At 33.4% G+C, this 12,997-nt stretch overlaps 1 protein-coding gene across 1 annotated transcript in view; it reads left to right on the forward strand.

The window, feature by feature from the left end:
- Nucleotides 1–848: 848 nt before the first annotated feature.
- LOC107845728 (coiled-coil domain-containing protein SCD2-like) overlaps nt 849–12,997 on the forward strand; it is a 166,026-nt gene continuing 153,877 nt past the window's right edge. The window contains exons 1-4 of the mRNA XM_016690199.2: nt 849–1,055; nt 1,212–1,310; nt 1,434–1,915; nt 2,214–2,289. Coding sequence (XP_016545685.2) covers nt 849–1,055; nt 1,212–1,310; nt 1,434–1,915; nt 2,214–2,289 — 864 coding nt within the window. The remainder of the gene's footprint in view (nt 1,056–1,211; nt 1,311–1,433; nt 1,916–2,213; nt 2,290–12,997) is intronic.

A 12,997-nucleotide genomic window follows, 5' to 3' on the forward strand; every position in this document is an offset into this window, starting at 1 on the left:
TAAATACCTCCGACGACAACAACAACATAACCAGTAATATCACTCATTAATATACTCATTTAAATTATTATTTTTCAAATATACAAGTGTATAATATAAGTTTCACATAATGTATAACGTAATATATTTTTTATTATGTCTGTGCATTGCGGAGGTACGTATACTAGTCCTATTAATGGAGAGGGTTGCGATTGTTTAAATAGAATTTATTATCATATTTAATTTTATTCTTTAAATTCTAGATTGGTTATAAAATGTTTTACTACTTTTTAGTTTTAAGAAGATATGTTGTTTCTGTTTATAGTTTTAAATAGTTGATTTATTATTTTTGTATATTTTTTATTTGTAAAAATCTCAAGAACCTATCATTTGACTTGTTATACGAGATTTTAGCACTTCTTGTAACCATAACATTATTCGCATCTTAGATTTGAACTTTTTCCCTGCATGCAAGGTGGGTAACTCTGATCTCATCTGCAAAATTTTAATATTCATTCAACTTGTTATGCCAAAAAACAATAAAAGCCAAAATTATAGTTTCATATGAGATCTCATAAAAAGAAGCTAAGTAAAATTTTCATAATTGTTGGGCAAATATGGAGCATGTATTAGATTAACATTAATGATTGATAGCAAATTTGCATGGATTCATCTTGACATCTGAGGAACGATCTTAAAGTTGACAGCTAAAGCTATTTCTTTCATCTCCCTCCCCCCTCCAAATTATATCACAAGCAAAGCAATTATCCTATCATTTTAACCATAATAATATATATCATTCACATTCTTTTATATGTGAGTAATATCTAAAGGGGTAAAAGGAATATCATAAGAAAGATTGAGGTGAGATGCAAGGCCACTCACGGTCAGGGTCAAATGTTGGACGGCGTCCGCAGAATGCAAAGGCAGCGGCGCAGAGGTTGGCACAGGTAATGGCATGTCAACAAGCCAATGACGATGATGAGGAAGATGAGCTGTATGAGTACAACCTTGTGGCTCCTTCAACTGCTATTGGACTTGCTGGTGGAAGACCTAATAGAAATTGTACTCCTCTGGTAATTTGCTTTAACAAATGCTTGCACATGATTTTGTATCTTTAAATCCTAAAAACCACTATTGTTATACTTTGAATTTTTTAAAATTTACCTTGGAAAGGGTATCTTTTGCTTTGAGAAAATAGCTTCAATTTGAATTTCTTTGTTCTCTATCAGTCAGTTCGTACATCAATAGAACCACAGGCATCAAATACACGTTTGGCAATCCGACCCTCTGCATCAACTGAGTCTTTGGATCAGCAACACTTGCAAAAGGTATTCTAATAAACTACTTCCTCAACTCTCAATTTTTTCCTTGTTCTGGAAAGATATGACCTTTACATTTGACATAAAAATAACTTGTGATAAACCATAATGTGGTTTGTTTGTTCTTGTCAGTCAGTTCGTTCATCCTTAGAAGAAAATGCATCAGCTACACGTCCAGCGTCAATTCGTACATCGATAGAACCAGCTACACGTCCAGCATCAATATTAGGAATTCGTCCATCTTCATCTTCAGAGTCTTTGGACCAGCAACCTTTGTCAGCTCGTTCAACGACGCCTATTCGAGCTTCTCTCCGTTCAGGAGAACAACAACATTCTCAATCATCTGTCCAGAGTACTTCATCTGTTTCGAGTAAGCTGACTTTTCAAACTAAAAATAATTTGGAACAACCACCATCTGCTCGTGCACCTGCTACACCTTTGGCTGGCAATCAACTTTTGTCGCAATCAAGTGTCCAAGAACAACCTCTATCTGCTCGTTCTCTTGCAGCTAATCGCTCAAGTTACTTTAGTGGAAAGCCAGTTCCTTCTAATATGCCTTTCTCACTCAAGACAACTGCTATTGAGGCTCAACCTGAAGCTCGTAAAGATAAAAGGTAATTTTAATTCTAAATTGGTCATTTCTTTGATTCAACCCATCTTGCCATCAAGTGTAGAAAAAATTCAAACACATTTTATAAATTGTTACACGGCCATAACGTTTGGTTTATGAATTGTTGACATTTAGTTGCTGCACACTCTTCAACTTTAGAACTTGACATGGATTTTGTTCTGAATAAATATATTAATCTTTGAATATGACCAAGTATAAAAGCAAGAGTCGATTGGGCATAAATTGAATAACTTTGTGCATTATTGTAATTTTTAATCTTTTATTATTGGGTCTCTAAGCAGGTTATCAGTAGATTTTGGTACTTTCAAATACAAAGAACCTCCTACTCAACCATCTTCTTCTGCTCTACAGGATGAGGTTAGTCCATTACTATACCTTATCAATCAAATATTCTGTCAGCCTTCTAAAAATTAAAAAATTTAGAGTTGACCTTTCCCAGCAGAAAAGATTTCTGTAGATTGCAGAAAAAAAAAAAACAGTTCTTGTATTTTCTTATGTTTTTATGCCTCATGAGATGTTGAAATCCAACCTTCCTCTTCTCCCTCGTCTATGGTTTCCATGGCATCTCTCTTTCCTTCTTCGAAGTGTGAACGAAATGAAAAGGAAAAGGAGAAGTCTGACTTCAGTGACTTCGACAAGACCAAAGTTTTGGACCAAGACAATAGGCAAAGGACCGCTAATTTCGAGTCAAAGAATGGGCTGGCATTAATCTCAAGCCCAAATTTACAATAAACCTGTTCCATTTTTGGCCCAGCTGAGGTGGAGGTTTCTTTAGTATACAATGGAATGGAATATTCTTGTCATAAGTTGTCATTCCAACAACCAATTAGAATTAGACAAAATGTGCATATTTAGATTATTTTTATTACTTGAATTTTGTATATAAAGAAAGAGACGTGCACAAAGGAATACAAGAAAATTTTCCCAATTATTTTCTCTCAATCTTTCATGGTATCAGAGACAGGTTCTCTTTAACCCTAATCACCTTCCATGGCTACTGATCCAGCCACCACAACTGTCCCCACTGCTGCACTGCCTCCGGCAGTGGACATCAATCACCCATATCATCTCCATGTCTCTGATTCTCCTAGAATGGTACTGGTACATAACCTTTTGGAAAGGGTTATTAAGGTTGGAAGAGACCCATATATATAGCCCTTTCTGCCAAAAATAAGTTGGGTTTCATCACTGGGAGTATTGTCACTCCTTCATCTGATTCTGTAGATCTACCTCAATGGAATAGATGTAACGACATGGTTACCTCTTGGCTCCTGAATTCTCTGTCACAAGAAATAGCAGACAATGTCATCTATTCACGCACTGCTAAGGAACTTTGGACCAGCTTAGAACATAGATTTGGCCAAGCAAATGGAGCAAAATTATTTCATTTACAAAAGGAATTAAGCAGGTTGACGCAAGGAAATAATAGTGTTGCAGCCTACTTGACCAAGCTAAAAAGAATGTGGGACGAGCTTGACTCTCTCAACTCTAATGTCAAATGCACTTGTGTGTGCAATTATGAGGGAAAGCAAAAGCTGGAAAAATCATTGGAAGATGGTAGACTTATAGTCTTCCTTGTGGGTCTCAATGATACTTACACTCAAGCTAGAGGGAACATTTTGATGTCGAACCCTCTACTTGATCTAAATCATGCTTATTCACTCATCTTACAGGATGAGAATCAGAGGGAAACCTATATGAATCCACTCGTACCCACAGATTCATCATCTTTTATGGTTGGAGGGATTAATCCCTTCAAAGGGAAGCAGGTTCAAAGGTTTTCTACTCAAACTCATAGGGCAGGTAATTTATACCCCAAAATGGTTCTTCAGAAACCCACACAAAAGTATCAAAAACAGCAACAAAGATTCAAAGAAAAAAAGCCAAGATGTAACCCTAATGTTAGTTGTGGTTATTGTGGAAAAACTGGTCATACAGAGGTGGATTGCTATAGATTCATAAGTTTTCCTGAAGACTTTCAGTTCACAAATGACAAGAAAAATCAGGGACAAGCAATCACACATGATAAAGCATTTCAGGGAAGTCAAGGAAAATAATGCTATGTTATTGGAGAAAGTGGAAGGCAGAACCAAAAATCAATCAGATCACATTAACACAACTCAAGGCTACAACAAGGAGCAGTATAATAAATTTGTTCAAATGTTTAAGCAGATGAAAATAGAAGAAGCATCACAGGGGAGTGCAGGTTCAAAGATTAATAGCAATGCAATGGCTGGTACTATACTTAAGTATATTGGTTCTTGTTTTTCAGCTCTTAAATCCAACACCTAGATTATAGATTCAGGTGCCTCTGAACATATGTGTTTTAATCCAAAATATTTCCTATCCATGTCCCCTCTTAAGTCTTCTTTGACTATTAATCTTTCCAATTGTCAAACAATTCAAGTCACACATACAGGAACTGTACCCATATCTTCAAATCTTAATCTAAGAAATGTGTTGTATGTTCCACGTTTCAAATGCAATTTGATGTCTGTTAATAGATTCTGCACTCAATTTGAATGCTCATTATTTTTTTACCTCTCATTCTTGTATATTACAGGACTCTTCACTGAAGAGGGGTCAAGTTTTTGGTAAAGTTAAAGATGGTTTATACCTGATTCAGTCCAAACTTAAGCAGCCTAATCTAAGTGTTGACTCAAAAGTTATTTGTAGTTCTTTAAACTCCTTATCTGTTGCTACAGTTCCTAAGAATTATGTTCTAATTTCTTCTTCAGCATGTACTAAGACAAGTTCTAATGTTAAATTATGGCATGTTAAAATGGGGCATTTAGCATTTTCATCTATGAAAAATATCAGCTTTATTTCTTTTCCACATAATTTTAATTGTTTTTGTGATATTTGTCCCAAGGCCAGACAATCTAAATTGTCTTTTCCTCTCAGTCAGATTACCACTAAGAATTCTCTTGAACTCATACATATTGATACTTAGGGACCCTATAAGGTTTCAATTTACAATAACTATAGATAATTCCTTACTATTGTTGATGACTAGAGCAATATGGACCTTTCTCTTATCTACTAAAAGCAATGCTTTTACTATCCTACAATCCTTTATTATTATGGTTGAGAGACAATTTGAGAGAAAGGTTAAAATCATCAGATCTGATAATGCCTGGGAATTGGAAAAAGTGAGACAGGTCTGCAATTCTTCAGAATTAAAGGGATTCTTCATCAGACTAGTTGTGTTGCTACACCACAACAAAATGGTGTTGTGGAAAGAAAGCATAGACACTTACTGGAGATTGCAAGAGCTCTCATATTTCAATCTAACCTGCCATTGACCTACTGGGGAGAATGCATACTGACTTCAACAACCTAATCAATAGGCTTCCATCTAAGGTACTTAAAGGGAAAACACCTTATGAGGTCATATATGGAAAATCCCCCTCTTATCTCAATTTGAAGTTTTTTGGATGTTTGTGTTATGCCAACACTCTAACCCAAAGAAGGGACAAATTTCAATCTAGAACCAAAAAATATGTGTTCTTAGGATATCCTAGTGACCAAAAGGGTTACAAATTACTCAATTTGGACAATAGAGAAGTCTTTGTGTCTAGAGATGTCAATTTCTTTGAAAATATTTTCCCTTTCACCACAATGACCCCATCATCATTAATTTTTCAAAATTACCCAACTCACTCGGATGAATCTCGTGACAGTTTTCATTATTTTAATCTTTCAGATGAAACAGATACAACAGATACAGCTGAGGTTGTTGTCTCTCCTACTCCCCAATTTCACTCACATTCTCCCTCTTCACATATTGATTTTGCTCCTTCTTCCCCTTCACCTAATCCCTCTTCTGAGATTTCAGTGAGAAGATCAGACAGAGTAAACAAAGGCATCAGTCCATCACATTTCCAAGACTATTTTTGTAACACTGTGTTCTTAGAAAATATGACAGATTCCTATTTTTCTACCCCTGTTAAACCTCACATTCTGTCTTTCAATGCGCTCTCTATACCTAATCAGGTCATTCTTAAATATGTATCCAACATATTTGAACCTACTAGCTACAATTCTTCCTCCACATATGCAGGTTAGAAGAAAGCTATGGTAGCAAAAATTGAGGCTCTGAAATTGAACCAGATATGGGACATTGTTCCCTTACCTCAAGGAAGAAAAGCTTTTCCTTGCAAATGGGTTTACAAAGTAAAGAAACATACAGATGGTACCATTGAGAGACTTAAGGCAAGGCTGGCCATTAGAGGAGATATTCAAAAAGAATGGATAGACTTCAATGAGACATTTCCCCCAATAGTCAATATGACTACTATAAGGTGTTTGTTGGATATTGTAGCAAAGAAACAATGGGAGATTTATCAATTTGATGTAAACAATGCCTTCTTGCAAGGTGATTTGCAAGAAGAAGTTTACATGACCTTCCTTCCTGGGATGGAAACTCCTTCTCCCAACATGGTTTGTAGACTCAGAAAGTCTTTATATGGGCTCAAGAAAGCCTCAAGGCAGTGGTATGGTAGACTTGCAGGATCCCTCAGTTTGATGGGGTTCACTGCATCACTTAATGATTACTCTGTATTTTTTAAGAAGCAAGGAGAGTGCGTTGCTATTGTTGCAGTTTATATTGATGATATCTTGATCACAGGTAATGCACATGAAGAGATTGAAAAGTTGAAGAAATTTCTTCATTCAGAATTTTACATCAAAAATCTTGGTTTGTTACATTATTTCTTGGGGATGGAAGTTCTAAGAGAACCTCAAGGGATCATAGTGAGCCAAAAGAAGTACACATCAGATCTTTTACAGGAATTTGAAGTTTCTCACTTACCCTCGGTATCATCCCCTTTGGATCCTACAGTGAAGCTAACATCAACTACATTAGAACCCTTGGCTGATCCCACTTCTTACAGACACATTATTAGAAAATTAAACTATTTAACGCACACAAGGCCTGATTTTTGTCATGTTGTGTTAATCCTAAGTCAATTTATGCAAAAACCAAGCATTCATCACTAAAATGTTTCTTTAAGAGTTGTGTGTTGCCTGAAGGATTTTCCAAATCAAGGTTTGTTCCTTTCATCTTTATCCTCCTTCTCTCTCGATGAATTTTGCGATTCAGACTGGGCCTCTTGTCGAGATTCTCGAAGATCCATTAGTGGATTCTTCATAAGCTTGGGTGGATCTCCTATTTCTTGGAAATCAAAGAAATAAGTTTCAGTATCTCTGTCTTCTGCAAAGGTGGAATACCGATCAATGAGAAGATTGGTAGCAGAATTGACATAGCTTACTCGTTTACTTGCGGATCTATCAATTCCTCCACTCTTACCGGTACCAGTGCATTCAGACAGTCAAGTGGAGATCCGTATCGCTAAAAACCCAGTCTTCTATGAATGGACGAAGCACGTAGAACTCAATTGCCACTTCGTCTACCAATAATATTTGTCTGGTCTCATCTCTCTCTCGTTTGTCCCCTCCAAAAAACAATTTGCGAATATTTTTACCAAATCTTTGTATGGACCAGCACATCATGGAATCCTGAGCAGGCTGGGGGTCACTACCCTTCCCTCCACCTTGAGGGGGGTGTTGAAATCCAACCTTCCTCTTCTCCCTTGTCTATGGTTTCCATGGCTTCTAACTTTCCCTCTTCGAAGTGTGAACGAAATGAAAAGGAAGAGGAGAATTATTTGAATTCGGTGACTTCGACAAGACCAAAGTTTTGGACCAAGACAAAAGACAAAGGACCACTAATTTCGGGTCAAAGAATGGGCTGGCAGCACAATTAATCTTAAGCCCAAATTTACAATAAACCTGTTCCATTTTTGGCCCAGCTGAGGTGGAGGCTTCTTTAGTATATAATGGAATGGAATATTCTTATCAAAAGTTGTTATTCCATCAACCAATTAGAATTAGACAAAATGTACATATTTAGATTATTTTATTACTTGAATTTTGTATATAAAGAAAGAGACATGCACAATGGAATACAAGAAAATTTTTCCAATTATTTTCTCCCAATCTTTCATGAGAAGGGACATTTATATAAGTGAACTATAACTAATTAAAGAACACCAATTAATTATAATAAACAATATTTATTTTATGGTGCAGTGGATGGGCTATTCCTCCCTTAACCAGAGGTTTCGGGTTCGAGCCCTAGGTATGGAAAAATCATTAGTAGGGAGCATTAACCCGAATGGGGCCTTACCCGGCATGAATCCGAATTAGTCATGCTCCAATGTGGATACCGAACATCGGATGAAAAACAAAAAAAAACACTATTTATTTTTTGTAGTTTTCTAAAATAATAAATATTAAAGTTTTCTAAAATTATGCAAATTAATTAACAAAATTAATACATCTCAAATTAGAGCAAAAATGAGAGCTTCGTTGTTGAAGTACAAGGAAAGATTTTCTTTTTTAAGACAGTCTTAATTCTTCTAGTTATGCTATAGACAAAAAAGTTCACATTCCCCCTAGGCCATCGCTTTATATTTTGGTTCTACACTTATTTTTCATCTACACTTTGTTTTGCCTCTCCAACTATGTCTTTTTCTAGAGTCCGGAGCTTAAAAGGCAAATTTTTTTAGTTAAGATTCCAAAAGGGTACACCAAAACTGAAAAATTTCAAAACGGACAAGGTAAACACTTAATGGTGTTAGTCCAAATGTTAAAGTTTAAGGTAAAATGATGAGTTTATCTTATAAGGTAAAATGATGAATTTACCTTATGTATTTCACTGAAAAAGTTAGTCTTAGTCCAAATGTTAAAGTGTAAGGTAAAATTGCGAGTTTACCTTATCTATTATCTATATGTAAGGTTCGACAAAGTGTAAGGTATTACAAGATAAATTGAGTTGTTAACCTTATAAGGTAGAATCTCATATTCACCTTGTAAGGTCTGATCCTATATTTACCTTGTAACAAATTCAAAATTCTCGTTGTTATATAAAGAGTGTTGAGCAGAGACTTATTTCTTGCATCAACTCAAAAGAAATTGTTAAACTTCATAACTCAAAGAATTATCGAACCTTATTCATTCCTTACTTTAAAATGGATAAGGTAAGAGTAAATTTATATTGGGGTGGTGAAGTTTTGCATGATGGAGATTCGGTACGATATAGTCGGCGTCCTATAGTGGTCCAATCATTTCCTTTATCTCTCAAATATGATTGTTTGAAAAGGTTGTTTAGGAGTAAAATGGGTATTAGTAATCCAGAAGATGATGTGGTTATTTTTGGATGATATTCAAATTATTTTACGTCCAACGGACAATCAATATTTGATGAAACTCCTATTTGAAATGATGATTCTTTATTTCTATTGCGAATATAAAGAATCATCATTTCAAATAGGAGTTTCACCAAATATTGGTTGTCCGTTTGACGTAAAATAATTCGGATATCATCCAGAAATAACCACATCATCTTCGCGATTAGTAATACCCATTTTACTCCTAAACAACCTTTTCAAACGATCATATTTGAAAAATAAAGGAAATGATTGAACCACTATAGGACGCCGAATATATCGCACCAAATCTCCATCATGCAAAACTTAATCATCCCAATGTAAATTTACTCTTACCTTATCCATTTTAAAGTAAGGAATGAATAAGGTTCAAGAAATTTTTGAGTTATGAAGTTTAACAAATTTTTTTGAGTTGATGTAAGAATAAACCTCTGCTCACACTCTTTATATAGCAGCGAGAATTTTGAAGTTGTTACAAGATAAACATGAGATCCGACCTTACAAGGTGAATATGAGATCCTACCTTACAAGGTTAACGACTCAATTTACCTTGTAATACCTTACACTTTGCCGAACCTTACATATAAATAATAGATAAGGTAAACTCATCATTTTATCTTACACTTTAACATTTGGACTAAGACCAACTTTTTCAGTGAAATAGCTAAGATAAATTCATCATTTTACCTTATAAGGTAAACTCACCATTTTACCTTACACTTTAACATTTGGACTAACACCGTTAATTTTTTAATGGACAAGGTAAACATATGAGTTTACCTTGTCCGTTTTGAAATTATTCAGTTTTGATGTGCCCTTTTGGAATTTTAACTAAAAAGACTTGTCTTTTAGGCTCCGGACTCCTTTTTCTACGAGTGTACAGCAACTAGATGTAAATTTTCTGTTATTGAAAAATAAAGCTCATTTCGCATATGTAATAGCTTCCATTTAGATGTGACCATAGACTACATTCCTTAAAGCATACTTTAGACACTGCCAATTAAATGTGATAGACAATTTGCATATGAAAATCTCATGGATCATACATGAAATGACTCAATTGGAAATATTTTTCTAGTGAGAGAAAAATGAATCTTTCAACAAACTTCTAATATCTGTCCTTAGTTTATACTGATCCTACAAATCCTTATTTGTAACTTGCGATTATTTTAATAGGCAATTTTTCTAGCTAGCAACCTGTCACTTTTTTCAAGAGATCTAGAGTATATACTTCCTTTGGAAAGAAATATTACTGTTCTTATCCAACAATTTTAATCCGCATGAAATATTATAAATTCTCTAGATCCTTGATCTCAAATTGTTGTGATTCTTATCTAACAATTTGAATTTCCAAGAAATATTATAAATTTTCTAAATCATTGATCTCAAATTGTTTTGCAATAAGCTTGTCGAATAGAGTCATCTGCTCTTTTTTCAGCTCATGTCAATACAATATTATTATCATGAATAATTATAAGAGTAAGTATCTTCAATTCATAAAAAATTTCCTACTTGTTTCATATAAAATCCAAGGCTCGAAGAATCTACATAGACACATCTTCTATTAACTCTCCATGACTAAATGCATTCTTAATGTTCAACTATTGTTAGTTCCAATCAAGATTAGTTGTACAAGACAGAAAATTTTGATACTATTCATATTTGTAATTGGGACAAACATCTTTGGTAATCAACTCCATAAGTTTCTTTAGCATCAACCATTTAAATCTTTCAATTGAGCAATCAACTTTAGGTTTCACAAAAAAACGTCATTTATAGTCAACCAATCTTATATTCATTCGCTACCAACTAACCTTATGTTTGGTAGTGAAGTGACAAGTTCTCAATCCTTTTTTTAAGAGAGCCTTAGTTTCTTCAATCATAAATCACTTTATTTAGGATCTATAAAACCTTTCATCCAATTCTAGGGAACAAACATAAAATAAATAAATTAGGCATAGATTTTATAGAGGGAGATAGTGAATTTTATTAAAAAGATGTCGCACAAGATCTAACTTATTTTTCATGAACAATTTGTAAATTAATTTATTAGTAAATATAAATAACTCACTAGTAGAAGAGATTCAATTTTAGCTGATTGTGTAATAGCTTTTTGTATTTTCTTTCTCCTTAGATAAATTATAAAATTAAGTCAATCCAAATGCCATAGTCTTCCTTAAATTCTTTTCCCAACGTCAATTTTCCTTGCGATAGCAGTTTAAATAGAGAAATAAGTGATAGTTTATTCTTAAAACATGGCTCAGACACTGAAAAGATAATATCCATGATGGCAAAGAATCTCTTAGAAAGAGAATAATAATATTAGAACTTTTTCTGTGCAGGAGAATACCCAATAAAGATATACTAAGGGCTTTTTGAAGCAAATCTCTCAAATTCCTTGAGTGAACTAAGGAGACATACCCAAATACCTTTAAAGAAATATATGTGTGTGTGTTTGCTCACCCTTTTAGATATGATTAATTTTAAGTGGCATTCTATTGATAAGATAAGAATAACTAGCTAATGTGTCATTTTCGCGGTATATTTTTGATAGATTCATGGTAAAAATAAAAAGTCTTTCCACTTCTAACAAATATATATATTTTTTTTCAATAACATCATTTATACACTTGCATTTGATAACTGGTTTGATGGATTATTTCATTGAAGCATAGGTAAGAATCAAATCTATTATTTATAGGTAAGAATCAAATCTATTATTTATGTTTTGTCTCTGTTAGTTCGCAATACTTTTTGTTAGTTCATAATACTTTTTATCTTAGACCATCACTTTTGGCCTTTAACAGATACACCCAAATCATCTTAGTACAACAATCAATTAGATTAAAAAAATCATCAATTTCTAATCCAAAAACAGTTTAAGTAGGACATATATAAAAATGAATAATTATAAAAGTAATAATACTATTATTATCACTCAAAGGATATGAGTTCCTAATATGCTTGGTATATTCACAGGCATCACAAAAGAAAGAGTTAAAATTCAGTTCTGAAAAATAAATTAGAATATAACTTTTATATAAGAGTGTCAAGTGGGTCGGGCCGGGCCAATCTGGAACCGGCCCGTTTAGTTTAACCGGATTGTGAGCCGATTCCGGTTCGGGTTGGGGTTAGGTGAGCCGGGCCGGTTCCGGGTTCAACAGTAAATGTTGAAAACAACTCTGAACCGACCCACTTAATCCAATCCGGTTAAACCCACCTAAGCCCAGTCAAACCTGATTAAAAACCGATCAAACCCGTTTAAAAAAAAATGAAAAATCCAATATACACTATATACACTACAATTATATATACTATATACATTTCAATATATACTATATACACTACAATTATACAATATATATTTTTTTTAAAATATATAAACAATTACACATATATACGTACCATTCAATATATAATTATATATGACTATACGTACTACTTTAAATAAAACATATACTACAATAGTACAATATATATATATATATATATATATATATATATAGTTATATACTAATTTATAAAACATATACACATGTCTACGTTAAATATATACTACTTTAGAAGATATATATACACATATATACGCACCATTCAATATATATGTACTGCTTTAAATAAAATATATACGACAATATACATATATATATACAACAATATGTATATATATAGTTACATACTAATTTATAGAACATATACACTTGTATACGTTAAAGATATACGTCTATAGAAAATATATACACATATATACGCACTATTCAATATATATGTACTACTTTAAATAAAGTATATACTACAATATATATATATATATATATATATATATATATATA

The sequence above is a fragment of the Capsicum annuum genome, chromosome 10 (assembly GCF_002878395.1).
Source record: "Capsicum annuum cultivar UCD-10X-F1 chromosome 10, UCD10Xv1.1, whole genome shotgun sequence".
Classification (NCBI taxonomy): domain Eukaryota; kingdom Viridiplantae; phylum Streptophyta; class Magnoliopsida; order Solanales; family Solanaceae; genus Capsicum; species Capsicum annuum.